The 16,476-nt window shown below is 46.1% G+C and overlaps 1 protein-coding gene across 12 annotated transcripts in view; it reads right to left on the reverse strand.

The window, feature by feature from the left end:
* Positions 1–5,081: 5,081 nt before the first annotated feature.
* LOC132836039 (EVI5-like protein) overlaps positions 5,082–16,476 on the reverse strand; it is a 313,206-nt gene continuing 301,811 nt past the window's right edge. For all 12 annotated transcript variants that reach the window (XM_060855265.1, XM_060855263.1, XM_060855261.1 and 9 more), the window contains one exon: positions 5,082–9,426. In XM_060855265.1, the coding sequence (XP_060711248.1) occupies positions 9,085–9,426 (342 nt within the window). In that variant the 3' untranslated portion in view covers positions 5,082–9,084. The remainder of the gene's footprint in view (positions 9,427–16,476) is intronic.

Here is a 16,476-nt window from a genome sequence, read left to right on the forward strand (position 1 = left end):
ATCTTCCCTACTTATGTCAACGTGATCCAGACTAATCAAACTTCTCTCTCTAATCTCAAAATTCATCATGTTCCTCTCCTCAGTGAACACTGATGCAAAGTAATCATTCAGAATCGCGCCCATTCTCTCAGGTTCGGTTTACAGCCTTCCTTCATTATCCTTTCTCTAGTTACCCGCTTGCTTCTTATATAAGAATAAAATGCTTTGGGAGTCTCCTTAATTCTGCTCGCTAAAGTCATTCCATGACCCCATTTAGCCGCTTAATTCCTTGTTTAAGGATTTAAGATATTCCTCCAGGGCCTGTTCTGTTCCTAGCTGCCTGAACCTTACATGCGCTTGCCTTTTCCTCTTTGCTAGTCATACGATTCCTCCTATCATCCACGGTTCATGAAGTTTGCCTTTCCGATCCTTTGCCTTCAATGGGAAAACTCTCCTGGACACTTCTTACAAATTCTACCCCATCCAGACCTCTGACACTAAGTGTATCCCAGTCAATGTTGGGAAAATTAAAATCTCCCATCACCATTACCCTATTGCCTCTACATCTTTCCATAATCTGTTTACCTATTTGTTTTTCTACAGCCCCAACAACGTAACTGCACCTTCTTATTGCTCAGCTCTACCCCTAGTGCCTCACTACCCAAGCCCTCCATAGTGTCCTCCTTTAGCACAGCCGTGATATCGTCCCTGACCAGCAATGTAACTCCACCACCTCCCCCACCCTTTTACTTTCCTCCCTGTCCTGCCTGAAGCGTCTATATCCTGGAAGATTTAGTTGCCCTTCCTTCAACCAAGTCTCTGTGATGGCAATAACGTCATGTTCCCTGGCATCAATCCAAGCCCTAGGTACATCTGCCTTACCCACTATACTCCTTGCATTAAAGTAGATGCATTTCAGGCCACCAGTTCTTTTGCGTTCACCTGCTCTCTGCCTATTCTTACTTTTATTAATGCTATCTTCATAATTTTTAAGAGTCTCCAGTCTCCACCTCGCTGCCGACTTGTTTTCGTTTCTGGTTCCCAGCCCCCTGCCACATTCGTTTAAAACCTCCCCAACAGCAGAAGCAGAAACTCTCCCAAGGACATTGGTTCCGGTCTGGTTCAGATGTAGACTGTCCAATTTATAATAGTCCCATCTTCCCCAGAACTAGTCCCAAAGTCCAACAAACCTGAATCTCTCCCTGTACACCCTGCCTATTTTTTCATTTTGGCGATAGCTAGCACGTGGCACTGGTAGTAATCCAGAGATCAGGACCCCATCTCGTTTTCTACTTCTATCGTTGGAGCCTATATGCACCAAGACAATGGCTGCCCACCCTCCCCCTTTTAAAATGTTCTGCAGCCAATCATTGACATCCCTGACCCGAGCACCTGGGAGGCACCATACCATCCGGGAGTCCCGTTTTCGGCCACAGAACCGCCTATCTACTCCCCTCACAATAGAATTTCCTATGACTACAGCCCTACGAGTCTTTTTCCCGCCCTTCTGAACAGCAGTGCCCGCCATGGTGCCATGATCCTGGCAACTGCTGCACTCCCCTGGTGAGCCATCTCCCCCAGCAGTATCCAAACCGGTGTACCTGTTTTGGAGGGAGATGACCGCAGGGGACACCTGCACTGCCTTCCTACTCTATCTCTGCCTTTTGGTCACCCACTCACGGTCTCCCTCAGCAATCCTAACCTGCGGTGTGACCAGTTCACTAAACATACTCTCCACGCCTTCCTCAGCATCACGGATGCTCCACGGTGAGTCCATCCACAGATTCAGAGCCACCACACGGTCAAACAACAGCTGCAGCGGGACACACTTCCTGCAAGTGTCAGAGTCATCCCTGAGCTCCCACATCAGGCAAGAGGCACATGCCATGGATCGGAGGTCCCATGCCATTGTAGGCTTAGCTTTATACCAACTAACTAACACCAAACAATGCACTTAAATATATGAAAAAGAAAGATAAGAAATAAAAGCCTTACCTTACAGAGTCTTTTTCTTCTGGTTAGAGGAGGGGGGCGGGAGGGAGATACTACACGTGTGGTATCTCAGGTTTAGCCATTGCCCAAATGTCAATTAAGCCCTTACCTTCCCAGCAGCCCTCGCTTCACTCCTCCTTCACTCCTCGCCACTCTGGCAAAATGGATGCTTTAGATTTTGTAGGGTCTGGACCAGGGTCTCCGGTTGCAAAGGGAGCTGAACCCAGGAAGGGGAAGCTCGAACTGAAATTGCCATCTCTGACGTGAGAACGCTCACACACGCACACTGGGTCAGTGAAAGCTCAGTTTGTGCAATGAGAAGATGACAGCATTGAGGAGATCTGTCTAGGGTAGGATTTAGTAAACATAACAGGAGAGGCAGGACCTGATAGCCAGCATCTCATTTCCCCCTTCCCTCTGCCCTATCACAGACCTGCTTTATTTATCCTGTCTCCTCCACATTGGACAAGTTTGAAAACTTCAGTTCTTATGAAAGATCCTCTGACTGAAAGGTTAAGTTGCCCACTTTGAGTACTTTCTGACCATTTCCAGTTTTATTTGAGTAACTGGAAGTGGCTGCACCATGGGATTACCTTCTGGGACAGATACACACCAGTCATTCCACACCTTTCTCCTGAGCAGCCTGTTCCAAAGCCTCTGTCTATCCCACATCCCCAGTGGCACAGCAGTTCATATTATGTTTACTCTAAGGACATGGTCATCACCGGCTGGGCCCTGCATTTATTGTCCCATCCCTAGTTGTCCCTTGAGAAGGTGGGGGTGAGCTGCCTTCGTGAACCACTGCAGTCCACCTGCTGTAGGGTGACCCACAATGCCCTTAGGGAGGGAATTCCAGGACTCTGACCCAGTGACAGTGAAGGAACAGTGATATATTTCCAAGTCAGGATGGGGAGGGGCTCGGAGGGGAACTTGCAGGGGGTGGGGTTCCCATGTATCTGCTGCCCCTTGTCCTTCTGGATGGAAGTGGCTGAGGGTTTGGAAGGTGCTGTCTGAGGGTCTTTGGTGAGTTTCTGCATCTTGTAGATGGTACACACTGCTGCTACTGAGCGTCGGCGGGGGGTGGAGGGAGGGGATGTTTGTGGATGTGAGGCCAATCAAACGGGGGCTGCTTTGTCTCTGGATGGTGTTGTTGGGGCTGCCCCCATCCAGGGCAAGTGGGGAGTATTCCCTCCCCCTCCTGCCTTGTGCCTGTTGGATAGGCTTTGGGGAGTCAGGAAGGGAGTTACTTGCCATAGTACACCAAGCCTCTGCTCTGCTCTTGTAGCCACTGTGTTTATGCAGTGGGCCCTGTTGAGTTTCCGATCAATGGTAATCCCCAGGATGTTGATAGTGAGGGATTCAGTGATAAACGTTGGGAGATAGCTAGATAGTCTCTTATTGGTGATGGTCATAGCCATGCATTTATGTGTCACCAATGTTACTTGCCAGTTGTCAGCCCAAGCCTGGATATTGTCCAGATCTTGTTACATTTGAACATGGACTGCTTCAGGATCTGAGTTGAGATCAGAGCTGAACATTGTTCACTGATGAGTGCACATCCTCACTTCGGACCTTATGGTGGAGGGAAGGTCACTGATGAAGCAGTTGGAGATGGTTGGGCCGAGGACACTACCCTGAGGGACTCCTGCAGAGATGTCCTGGAGCTGAGATGACTGACCTCCAACAACCACCACCATCTTCCTGTGTGCCAGGTATGACTCCAACCATTGGAGAGTTGTTTCCTGATAGGTATCGATTCCAGTTTTGCCGGGGCTCCTTGATGCCACACTCATTCAAATACAGCCTTGATGTTAAGGGCTGTCCCTCCCCTCTGGAGTTCAGCTCTTTTGTCCAGGTTTGACCCAAGGCTGTGATGAGGTCAGGAGCTGAGTGACCCTCGGGGGAACCCAACCTGGGCGTCACTGAGCAGGTTATTGCTGAGCAGGTGCTGCTTGACAGTCCTGTTGCTGTCCCCTTCTGTTACTTGCCCGATGATGGAGAGGAGACTGATGGGGCGGGAATTGGCTGGGTTGGATTTGTCCTGCTTTGTACATATCTGGGTAATTGTCGGGTAGATGCCAGTGTTGTAACTGTACCGGAACAGCTTGGCCAGGGGAGTGACAAGTTCTGGAGCACACATCTTCAGTCCTATTGCCGGAATGTTGCCATGTTACAGTGAGAGAAGGATTTTAAAGGATTTTAGGAGGAGCAATTTTTTTTTTAAGACACCGAGTAGATCATGTGGGGAATGAACTTCCAGAGAAAGTGGTGGATGCTGATACAGGTAAAAGGAATAAAACCAGCTGGGTAAGGACACAGCCAAATGTTTGGAGGGAAATGAGCCAAGTACAGACAGACCAGACTGGTTTAGTCTGGGATTATGGTGAGCCTGGACGGGTGGAACTGAAGGGTCTGTTTCAGTGCTGTAGGACTATGACCCAAAGCTTTGTAGTATCCATGCCTTCAACTGTTTCCAGGTATCACGTGGAGTGATGTAATGGAACAGAGTAATGACAGCAGCGGATACAGCAAGGCTAGTTATAGAATTGGGGCGGGGAGTGATGACAGAATCAGGGAGGGGAGTAATTTGTGGAATTGGCTTGGAGAGAGTAATTAAGGAATGTGGGGAGAGTGGTTACAAAGTGGATATGGAGAGTGTAATTACAGAACGGGAGTGTTGGGGGCAATAGAAAGACAGTAATGAGAAAATCCATTGTGAACAGAATAATTACAGTGTGTGGGAGAGAGTAATCAGAGTTGGGTACGGTGATAATAATTACAGTCTCACGGTGGAGACAGGAATTAAACAGTAATTAAAGAAGCAGATGCAGTGGGAGCCATCACAGCACCAGCTCAGAGGGAGTGATGACAGAATTGGCACAGACAGTGTACTAACAGGCTTGGGTGGGGAGTTAGTCATTATAGAATTAGTTTTGAGAGAGTAATTAACAGATGGAGAATAACACCGTTCCATTTGATGTGTTCCCAATGGGAACAGCGGGTCGAATGCCAGATCACACCCAAGAACCAATTGCAGCCAGCACTGCTCATGTTTACTGAACTCCCTCAAGTTTAAACTCGCCTTTGAGTGTATAAATGACCAGGAGAAAAACAGGCCCACAATGTTCTGGTTTAATATCTCTGGATCACATTCACTGCTTTACGAGGATATCCTCCACTGTTACACAGTACATACAAATAAAGCTCATGTCTCGATACAGTTATGGTTCAGTGTGCACTGGTGTCCTTATTTACAGAGCCAGGGGCTAGACACGATCATGATTCAGTATGGATCAGCTTTACAAGAGGAACTGGCAATCTGAATGTGGCAACACAGACATTTCTAAAACCATTGTGGAGTATTTTCACACTAAAAGTCAATATAAACGGTATACTACATTGTTTTGGCAATACACAACAGCAGAATATATACAATTCAGTAACAGCCCTGGCATTCTGCCATATGTAACCTCTAACCACTGGTCCCGTGAGACATTACATGGCACAGCACCACCACTTGCCATGGAACACAACAGGGTAACACATTTATACAACGGAGCAAAACTGGGACTCTCTGCATGGCTGGGAATGTGACACCAACTATAACACACAATACAACATAGTGAGTGAGCTCAGGGCAGACCAGCACCTCAGAGTGCTCAGCACACACTGCAAACCCGTCTGCAGCCCTGCCACGTGGGGCTGGGAGTCGTTATTACACTTGCATGCTAGTACACAGCTGCACTGGAGATCTACACTTTCACTCTCCAAATAACAAACCTTGCTTTCATACGGAGACAACAGATAGATTTCTCTGACACCTGTCAGAATCTGATTTCTAGGACACTACAGACAGCATTGCACTTCTCACAGGCACAGTATCCCAAACTGCAGACATGACCCACTCCCCCTCCCCCACCCCCCCCCCTCCCCACCCACCCCCCCACCATGATGTGTCAGGGTTGGACTGGGGCGCACAGTCAGAAGTCACACATCACCAGGTTTATCTGAATACACAGAAGCTTTCAGCCTGCGATTTTGAAATGGCCTATTGGAGTATGAGCTGGTATTGTGAGATATCTGACTTTGCCCAGCCCAGTCCAAGCACCTTCCAGGGAATGTGCTAAGATTCAGCCAGTCCCCTCCATGCAGTGGCCCCACACAGTAACCATTTTCTGTCAGGAGGTGGTGGACTAAGCACGGCCATTTCGACACTGGACAACAGGTGATGGGGCAAGTGGTTTTCCCTCTTGTATATGATCATGCTTAACTCCAAATGCAGAGTATATTCAAGTCCAGTTCAAATTTAACAAATATTGAAGCATTGTTTCAAAGTGACATTTGAAAGCAGGATGGTAGAGAACTTTGCACTTACTTGTAACAGTATCCTAGGTAGCAGGAGAGCTAAACTAAAAAGAAATCTGTTGCATAAAATGACACAAGTTGGCCAGATATGTTCAAAACACTTCAGGAACTTGCAAATGCAATCCCATCGTACAAAGCAACATCTGTATAACTAGAGATTGGAACATTGGACCAATTATGGACTTCACTATCAAATTGGGACAGATCACTTGAGTTAGTGACGATACTCAAAGCATTGGTCCTTGGATCAGAGATACCTGCAGCTGCAGTAAGACCAGTGGCTGCCTCTCACCCCACACCCTGAGCTGGGACTGATGGCACCAAAGTCTGATACTAGATGGGTGACCGCTTCCTTGCAGTGATACTCCAGACAGTGACTAGGGACAAGGTACATCATGTTGGCAGTGAATAGGAGAGAGTCTGAAGGATACAATACACTGCAGTAGGTTAAACGGAGATTGACCCATCAAGGCTCAGTGGGCCCACATCGTCATCAGCTCCACTTTACGCTGAAAGTGCTGTTTTATCTAAACTGAGAGTTGCCACATAGAAATGGACAGGTCAAAGACCTCATCAACTTAACACCTTATAGAAATGGCCACATGTCTCTGTACACCTTGCCCCAAGCTGATGAAGACATCAGATGCTTAGTGAAAAGCTTGGAAGGTGAACCGAAGGAGAAGGGCTCATGGTAATAAAACAGACAGAAAGCCAAGCACGCCATGCCAAGGGAGTATACACCATCGCTCCTGCCCAGAAACACTGATAGTGCCTGAATTTCACCACAGACCTCAAGCAGGCTGATGTTTCCTCAAATCATTGCAGCACAGTCCCTCCTTCCCCTTCCTTAATCCCCCCCCCACCCCCGGCAGTGATCCAGAAAATGATGGAGACACACACTATCATTCAGTTTGCTCGATTTTGACCATATTCTCAAAACACTGAAACAGTACACCAGAAACACAATCTGATGTGCCCAGGACAGCAACAGCACCAAAGCGATGTGAAGACATTTTACGTTGATGTGATGATGTATTATGTTAATACAACAACAGAAAACAAAAGTCAAGTGACTTATAATTGGCACACTGCTCCCTTACACAGATGGTCATAAACAGAGACTGAAATGTGACAACAGAGATCACTTGGACCACACGACCAGCAATTCACTCCCTCAAGGACACATGACACTTTGTCCTTTCCTAACATCACCCTGGGTTACTCAGTTTCAGCAAGTCAGTGCACTCCCTCAAAAAGAGATTCATTAAGGACTCTCGCTGCCAAGTGCGGGAGCAGGCCACTCTGCCAACTTCAATCATTTCAGTAATCTAGGGAAAAAAAGGAACATTGGTCCCACCTAATACCTGGAGATGTCAGGGGCTCAGTGTGGGCCATAGTACACCCTGCCCCCATGGGTTCAGCCTGACACTCACCTCACTAGCCCCTTTAACAACATTTCTCAGGTACCACATGAAAGTCCTTTCAGATTGGCTGTGAGCAGATCACCTCTCTGGATCGGATTTAAAAAGAAATACTTTCCAGGGTTGAAACCTTTGGAAATGATAGAAGCATCACCGTACCATTGCAAAGCCAGCCAAGTGCTCGAGCAACACAATAAGGGTACCGGTAAGTGGCAGAGTTCAGAAAGTAGCAAAACTAAACTAAGACAAAAAGTGCTCGGAGTCAGGTCAAATTAAATTAAAAAGTTATAAAAATTAACTCAAAGAAAAATGTGAAGATAGCACAGGATTTGATGAGGATCTGGATTGAAAAACAAATGTTTTAATTTAATATCTAAGCAGCAAAGGGTTGGATGATAATTTCACTCTGGGGCACAGAATTTTCTGATTGAGTCGGTTACATCAATGGGGTCAAACTTCGAGTTACAAGAATACAAAGGCTTTGAGTGATGGCTAGTTACAACAATTAAGTGAGTCAGTTCGATACTGTGCCAGTCAGTAAATGTTTCAACAGGCACTACAGTGTGTCAGATACTGAGTTGGCCAGACATCAGCAAAACAAACACTCAGTCAGAAACTATGCTGTTGTGTCAAATAATACATTAATTATCATGTCAATGAGATACTGTCAGTTGGCACATGAACCGTTTTCTATCAAGCCCTGTTGTGAGACTGCCTCTATGTATGAGCTGTTTCCCTGACAAACATAGAAATTAAATATATAACTGCTATAATGTTTGGTCTTTTCTCTCGCTCAACCTCCAAGTTACAGGAGATGATAATGATCCACAAACGTGGTAATCCCAGAAAATCTCCGGTGGAAAGCGATAGTTAGAGGTTAGTGGTGAACCTGCCCCGGTGCATCATTCTCCTAATGAGGAACTGGAATGGAGGAGAGGAGAGATCAGATCCCATAGACACCAGCTTTCTGGTGTTGTTGCAAGCCCCTGTACCCCACGTGCAGTGTGCACCAGGAAGACAGCACATTAAGCACCACGGAAGACTGAACACCAATATTTTAGCAACTGGGCAGCTGGGTTTCAGAAAACAGTGACAACACCAGAGAATCCCAACGTTTTTCCAAACTACCCTACTCCATTCCCTTCAATGGAAAAATAATGATCAGACACAGCAGCATTTAAAATGACTGCTGAGTGAAGAGGATTCCTTGTCGGCAAATATGCATGGAATTTAATGTTAGACCAAAATCTTAGAGAAGTAATCGACAGTTCAGGATGGTCTCATACACGGTGAAGTCTCACTGAGTGGAATGCCATAGTGTTCCCCATTAAACGGTTGTCGAGATGGATGGTGGCTTATTTGGGCTGTCATTACACATTATATGATTGGCCATCTCAGCTTCAAGCTCCAGTGCAGAATTCCGCTCCTCCTGATCGCTGTCAGTGCTGCCATCACTGTCCTTTCCCGAGATCTCCAGCCCTCTGAGGAAATGCCCATTTCCGTGTGGGATTGGGTAGAGCCCCTCCTGCAGACCGCTTATTCCCATGGGGCTAGGTAAGAGATCCTCATCGGACGACTGAGTGGATTCGTCATCTGCGACCATATGATTCACAATATGAATCCCATCAAAGCTCATCGGAAAGGAGCCCTGACCTTTGAAGAGTCGGATCTGTGTTCAAAAATAAACAAACATTAATCCAAAGCTGCAAACTTTGATGTAAACAGATGAGAACACATCCACCTCACTCCACAATCCGTCTCCTGGTGGTACCATAGCTTTGTTAACTCCTGCAATGGCTCGTTTAACTTGAGTGAACCTCCATAAATTACCCTCTCATAATACAGGACAGCAGTCCATTAGCCTCAATTCCTTGCTGCTTGTACTGAGAAATCTAGTGTAATATTATTCTTTATTATACAAGGATAGGATCTGCAGTTCAGGGCGATATCAGTCAGTTAGGCAGGGCATTCGTGAGAGTGCATTGGAAATACTGTGCACAGAGTTATGATCCCTGTTCCTAAGCATATAAATAAATGCTAGGCAGTTCAGAGAACTTTTCCTGGATTGATACCTGAAATGACTGGGTTGTCTTATGGAGATGGTTGGGCAGAATGGGGTTTCTTGGCTTGACCGGAGGACTGAGGGAGAACTGAACTGAAGTGTGCAGGACTCTACCCTGTCTTGACAGGGATGTTTCCTCTTGTAGATCAGTCCAGAATTAGGGGGAACTGTTTTAGAATTCAGGTCCACTCTTTCAGGACCGAGATGTGAAAGCGTTTTTCTGAGGATTGCGTGCCTTTCGAACGGTCTCAGAAGGCAATGGAGACTGTAACCACACGGGGTAAACCCCTCCTGCTTCATTTAAAACCAGCAGCACACTAAAGATTATCCTGTGCAGTAATCCATGAAAATTTGAGATGCCAAGAACTATTTAAAGTAAAAAATAACAACTTTATTTCTTAAAGTACAACAGAGAATAACTAGCTAACAACTATTCCCAACTCCTTTGTCTAACCTATCTTTTACCTTCCCGTCTATAACACTAGTCGGATAAAACTCCCAATTCAGATTTACAAAACAACACTTCTTATCTCAAAACCAGGCAACTTTCGCTTTCCTTGGTATCCCTGTCATCTTCTCTCATTCTTGGGGAATTCTGCCTCCCAGTTTACTGGTCGATAAAGATACCTTGAAGAGAGCTATTCTCTGGGTAGTTTGTAGATGTCGTTGGCTTGGTAGTTCTCCTCCCAACTGTTCAACTTTCCCTGGTCTTATATCCCCAAAGCATTGGATTGTGTCATTGGCTTTTAAGATCGTCAATATACTCAATTCAAATTTGGTTGGAGTTTTGTATTTTTCAGGGTATAATTTGAACTGATTGGCCTGACTTGAATCTGCTTTGTCGGTTCCAGGCAACCAGATAATTTGGCTTTGTTACATTGAGAACACTTGATGCAGTCAGGTAGCTCTATCAGCTTCTAACTCTTTTAAAGGTACAACAAACCCACATCTTCATAACAAGGCGATAACACCAGACTGGTCAAAGTCAGCAGAAAAACGGCATACCAAATTCCATTTGGAGAAGTGTAACATTAGTATATTTAGAGAGGATAAATGTTAGGAACGAGAGAGGGAGACAGAAAGCATTCTCGGAATGCAAATTACAAGCCCTGAGGGTAGCAGTATAGTGCGTCTTTATTAATTGAGGTGAAGGACACAAGAGCAGAATGGTTAAACTAGAATTGTGTAAAATACCAGTCAGGCTACGGTACTGTACAGAGTTCAGGTCACCAAACGGGAGGAAGAACGTCATGGTACCTGGAGGAGAGTCTAGAGGAGATTCAGAAGGTTATGGCCAGGAATTGAGGGAGTTTAGCTTGAGGAAAGAGTGCATTTTCTTTGGAGTCGAGATTTAATAGTGCTGTATGAATTGATGACACGTGCTATATAAATTTATTAATAATGAATTTGGAATATTGCATGCAGTTCTGGATGCCACACTACCAGGAGTTCGTGGATGCTTTGGAGGGGGTACAGAGGAGGATGTCGCCTGGTCTGGAGGGGTTCAGTAAGAGGAGAGGTTGGATAAACTCAATATTTTTTTCATTGGGTTGAGGGGTGACCTGAAAGAGGTCTACAAAACAGTGAGGGGGTGGACAGTCAGAGGCTTTCACCCAGGGTGAAAGGGTCAACGACAAGAGCGAGGAGGGGAATGGTGTTTAGGAGAGAAATGCAGGGAAAATGTTTCACCCAGAGGGTGGTGGGTGCCTGGAAGGTACTGTCAGTGGAGGTGGTGGAAGCAGGAACATTCACAATGTTTAAGGCATATACTGATAAGACATATGACCAGGAAGTAAACAGAGGGATCGAATCTACACACACGTGTAGGTTGCAATAAGGGTTAGGAATTGGCACAGGCTTAGTGGGCCGAAGGGAGTGTTCCTGTGCTAGATTGCATTGCGTTTTACTGTACTGTATAAATAGACAGAGAATAGCAAGGATGAAGGGCTTTTGCCCGAAACGTTGATTTTACTGCTCCTCGGATGCTGCCTGAACGGCTGTGCTCTTCCAGCACCACTAATCCAGAATCTGGTTTCCAACATCTGCAGTCATTGTTTTTACCTCGAGAGCAGGAAGGATGTGAGGGATAAGGAACACGGTAGGGCACAAGGATCCAAAAGGTGACAGAGAGAAACTCAGAAGTGTAGGAGTTTGAGACTTGCTGCCTGAAAGATAAACCCGATCATATTAACGACATATCCACATACATGTTAAAAACACTGAAACCTCAAGTGTTAAATATACAAGAACTGGCTTTTGGATGATGCTACATCATCGGGCAGATACCACAGGCCAAACACTCTTCTGTAACAATCTCGATTTCTAAAATACACTATTATGGACATGCAGGGATCCGGTCGCTCTGGCCCATGGGAATCCTGTGGTTTTGGTAAACTAGGCATTCAAAGTGGAGCTGGTTTTTGTAAATGGTCTCTACGGTGGTATCTCCATTGGTGATGGTATAACCCAATCAGAGGAGGTTTATCAGGATGGCCCTGGTCTGCAGGGCTCTGGTATTGTTTACCAATCCTTTTATCCAGCTAGGTGTCCCGAGGGGCTGATCCCTTCCTGGGGGTGAGCCCAGCAAGATACCAAAGAGAGAACATAGAGTAGTACAGGCCCTTCGGCCGTCGATGCTATGCTGACTTTTCAATCCTCGTCTACTCTTCATTCTCCTACCTCCCATGGGCCTATCCATGAGAAGCTTATGTATCTGACTCTACTCCCACTGCTGACAGTGCACTCCATCCACCACTCTCTGTGGGAGGAACCTACCTCCCATAAACCTTCCTCCAATCACCATAAACCCTGCATGATGGCCATTTCCACCCTGGGAAAAAGTCCAGGAATTGCTTCTGATCATCTTAAGGCCCCAAGGGATCCTTCAACATGTCCAAACCCCCCACCAACCCAACCTCCACTCCTGACACCTTCCTCTGCAACCACAAGAAACGCAAAACTTGTGCCCACACCTCCTCCCTTACTTCTCTCCAAGGCCCCAAGGGATCCTTCAACTTGACCTCCTTCCACCTATCACATCTCCATCGCCCCTCCCCCAATTCTCTCTCCTCCCTACCTTTTATCTTAGCCTGCTGGACACACTTTCCTCATTCCTGATGAAGGGCTTATGCCCGAAACGTCGAATTTCCTGCTCCTTGGATGCTGCCTGACCTGCTGCACTTTTCCAGCAACACATTTTCAGCTCTGATCTCCAGCATCTGCAGTCCTCATTTTCTCCTCGAAGATCTTCATGTTGTAAGCTTGCTCACTGAGCTGGTGGGTGTGTTCTCAGATGTTTCGTCACCGTGCTAGGTAACATAATCAGTGAGTCACTGGTGAAGTGCTGGTGTTAATGACCCGCTTTCTATTTGTGCGTCTTGGTCTGTTAAGGTGGTTGTATTATTTCCGGTTCTTTCGCTCAGAGGTTGGTAAATGGGGTCTAAATTGATATGTTTATTGAATGCCAGGCCTCTAGGAATTCCCGTGCATGTCTCTGTTTAGCCTGCCCGAGGATGGATGTGTTGCCCCGATCAAAGTGGGGTCCTCCTTCATCTGTGTGTAAGTGATAGTTGGTCATGTCTTTTGGTGGCTAGTTGGTGTTCCTGTATCCTGGTGGCTAGTTGGTGTTCCTGTATCCTGGTGGCTAGTTGGTGTTCCTGTATCCTGGTGGCTAGTTTTCTGCCTGTGTCCGATGTTTATTGCAGTCCTCACCTTGTACATCTCTACCAAGTCACCTCTCATCTTTCTTCGCTCCAATGAGAAAAGCCCGAGCTCCCTCTACCTTTCTCCAGAAGACACACCCTCCAGTCCAGGCAGCATCCTGGGAAATCTCCTCGGCACCCTCTCTAAAGCATCATCATCCTTCCTATAATGAGGCAACCAGAACTGAATACAATATTCCAAGTGTGGTCTAACCAGGGCTTTATACAGCTGCAACATAACCTTGTGGCTCGTAAACTCAATCCCCCACTAACAAAAGCCAACGTACAATTTGCCTTCTTAACAACCTGATCAACTTGGGGCAATTTTGAGGCATTCATGAACATGGATCCCAAGATCCCTCTATTCCTCCATACTGCCAAGAATCCAGTCTTTAACCCTGCATTCCACATTCAAATTCAACCTTCCAAAATGAATCACTCCACACGTTTCCAGGTTGACCTCCATCTGCCACTTCCCAGCCCAGCTCTACATCCTGTCAATGTCCCACTGCAACCTACAACAGTCCTCCACACATTCCACCACTCCACAAACCTTTGCGTCATCGGTAACCTTACTAACCCACCCTTCCACTTCCTCATCAAGTCATTGATAAACACCACAAAGACCAGAAGTCCCTGTGGAACACCACTGGCCACCGAGCTCTAGACTGAATACTTTCCTATCTACTACCACTCTCTGCCTTGTATGGGCCAGTCAATTCTGTATCCAGATGGCCAATTTCTCTGTATCCAATGCCTCCTTACTTTCTGAATGAACCTACCATGGAGAACCCTCATCAAACGCCTTGCTAAAATCCACATACACTTCATCAATGTATTTTGTCACATCCTCAAAGAATTCAATAAGGCTTGTGAGGCATGACCTGCCCCTCACAAAACCATGCTGACTATCCCTAATCAAACTCTAATCCAAGTGATCATAAATCCTGTCTCTCAGATTCCTCTCCAATAATTTGCCCACCACAGATAAGACTGACTGGTCTGTAATTCTCAGGATTATCCCGGTTCCCTTCCTTGAACAAGGAAATAATATTTGCCACCCTCCAATCACCTGGTATTGCTGCAGTGGACAGTGAGGACTTAAAGGTCATCGCGGACACAACCTCTTCCCTCACTTCACGTAGTACCCTTGGGTATATCCCATCCGTCCCGGGGATCTCTCTATCCTCGTGTTTTTCATAATTTCCAGCACATCCTCCTTCTTAGCATTAACCTGTTTGAGCAGATCGCCCTGTTTCACACTGTCCTCACAACTGACAAGACCCCTCTCAGTAGTGAATACAGAAGCAAAGTATTCATTAAGGACCTCCACTCCTTCCTCTGACTCCAGGTGCAAGTTCTCTCCACTATCCCTGATCAGCCCTACCCTCTCTCTCTCGGACCATCCTTTTGTCCCTCACGTAAGGGTAGGACATCTTAGGGCATTCCTTAATCCTACCTGCTAAAGCTTTCTCGTGCCCCCTTCTACCTCTCCTAAGTCCATTCTTCAGTTCCTTCCTGGCTACCTTGTAACCTTCTAAAGCCCTGTCTGATCCTTGCCTCCTCAACCTTCAGTAACCTTCCTTCTTCCTCTTGACTAGATGTTCCACATCCCTTGTCACCTAAGGTTCCTTTACCCTACCGTCCTTTCCTTGTCTCAGTGGGACATATCTATCCAGCACCATCAGCAAGAGCTCCCTAAACAACCTCCACAATTCTGTTGTGTATTTCCCTGAGAATATTTGTTCCCAATTTAGGGACCCCAGTTCCTGCCTAATACCATTGTAATTCCCCCTCCCTAGTTAAATACTTTCCCATACAGCCTGCTCCTATCCCTCTCCATGGGATTCCCCAGCTATCACAGCCACACAAACTATACTGGGGGAGGAGGGTTAATCTGCCTCCCCAAATATCCAGGTGAGCACACTTGTCAATAGAAATGGTAAGGGACTGCTCCCCCAGCCACAGGATAGCTCACATCTGTGTTTGCTGTTATTTGAGCTGTGAGCAGATTAAGAAAGAGGCTGCAGTGGGGTTGATGGGGACAGGGATTGTTTAAAACAGGCTGGGAGCACAGGGTAACAGGCAGAGGGGTAAAGAAACAAAAGCTGCATTGGGGAAAACACTCTTTGACTTGAGGAGAAAGAAAGCAGCTGTAAAGAAGTGAGAATGGTTTCCAACTTGACAAAGGAACACTCAGCTAACCAGGAAGTGTTCAAATCCTTAAAGCACTGAACTACTTGCACATAAATGTGGAATCTCTAGCTTAAGGCTTGTGCTCAGTAGCTACTATATGGAAAATGGGTGTAGATGCTTTTGGAGTGAACACTGCCAATTCTTCAATCAGAGGGTGAGACCCAAGACACAGTAAAGGTGGAGCCACTACCCAGCGCTAATATTCCAGTTTTGTGCCTCTGCCATGCTGAATGATTGTGTGTTATTTGTGTCAATTTAAATAGTGATATTTAAATTCATGGCTTCGTGTTTTGCTTAAAATTTTATAGATGCCTGATAATTTTCTTAAGGGCATTGACTTTTTTTTCTCATTCTGTTTCTGCGCGAATCTAAATGCAACATAAATCCAGAAGGTATTGGTCATATGTGACTGTATTACCTTGTAAATAAAACCAGGCCAATAGTGGTCACCCTTTTCCATGCTGAAAATGTGTTGCTGGAAAAGCGCAGCAGGTTAGGCAGCATCCAAGGAGCAGGAAATTCAACGTTTCGGGCCAGAGCCCTTCATCAGGATTCCTGATGAAGGGCTTATGCCCGAAACATTGAATTTCCTGTTCCTTGGATGCTGCCTGACCTGCTGCGCTTTAACCAGCAGCACATTTTCAGCTCTGATCTCCAGCATCTGCAGTCCTCACTTTTTACCCTTTTCCATGATCAACCAATTCAATTCTGAACAGATATTTAAGCAAATCTTCTCAAAACAGTTAAGCAGAGAGCTCCA

This window comes from Hemiscyllium ocellatum, chromosome 45 (assembly GCF_020745735.1).
Source record: "Hemiscyllium ocellatum isolate sHemOce1 chromosome 45, sHemOce1.pat.X.cur, whole genome shotgun sequence".
Lineage (NCBI taxonomy): Eukaryota > Metazoa > Chordata > Chondrichthyes > Orectolobiformes > Hemiscylliidae > Hemiscyllium > Hemiscyllium ocellatum.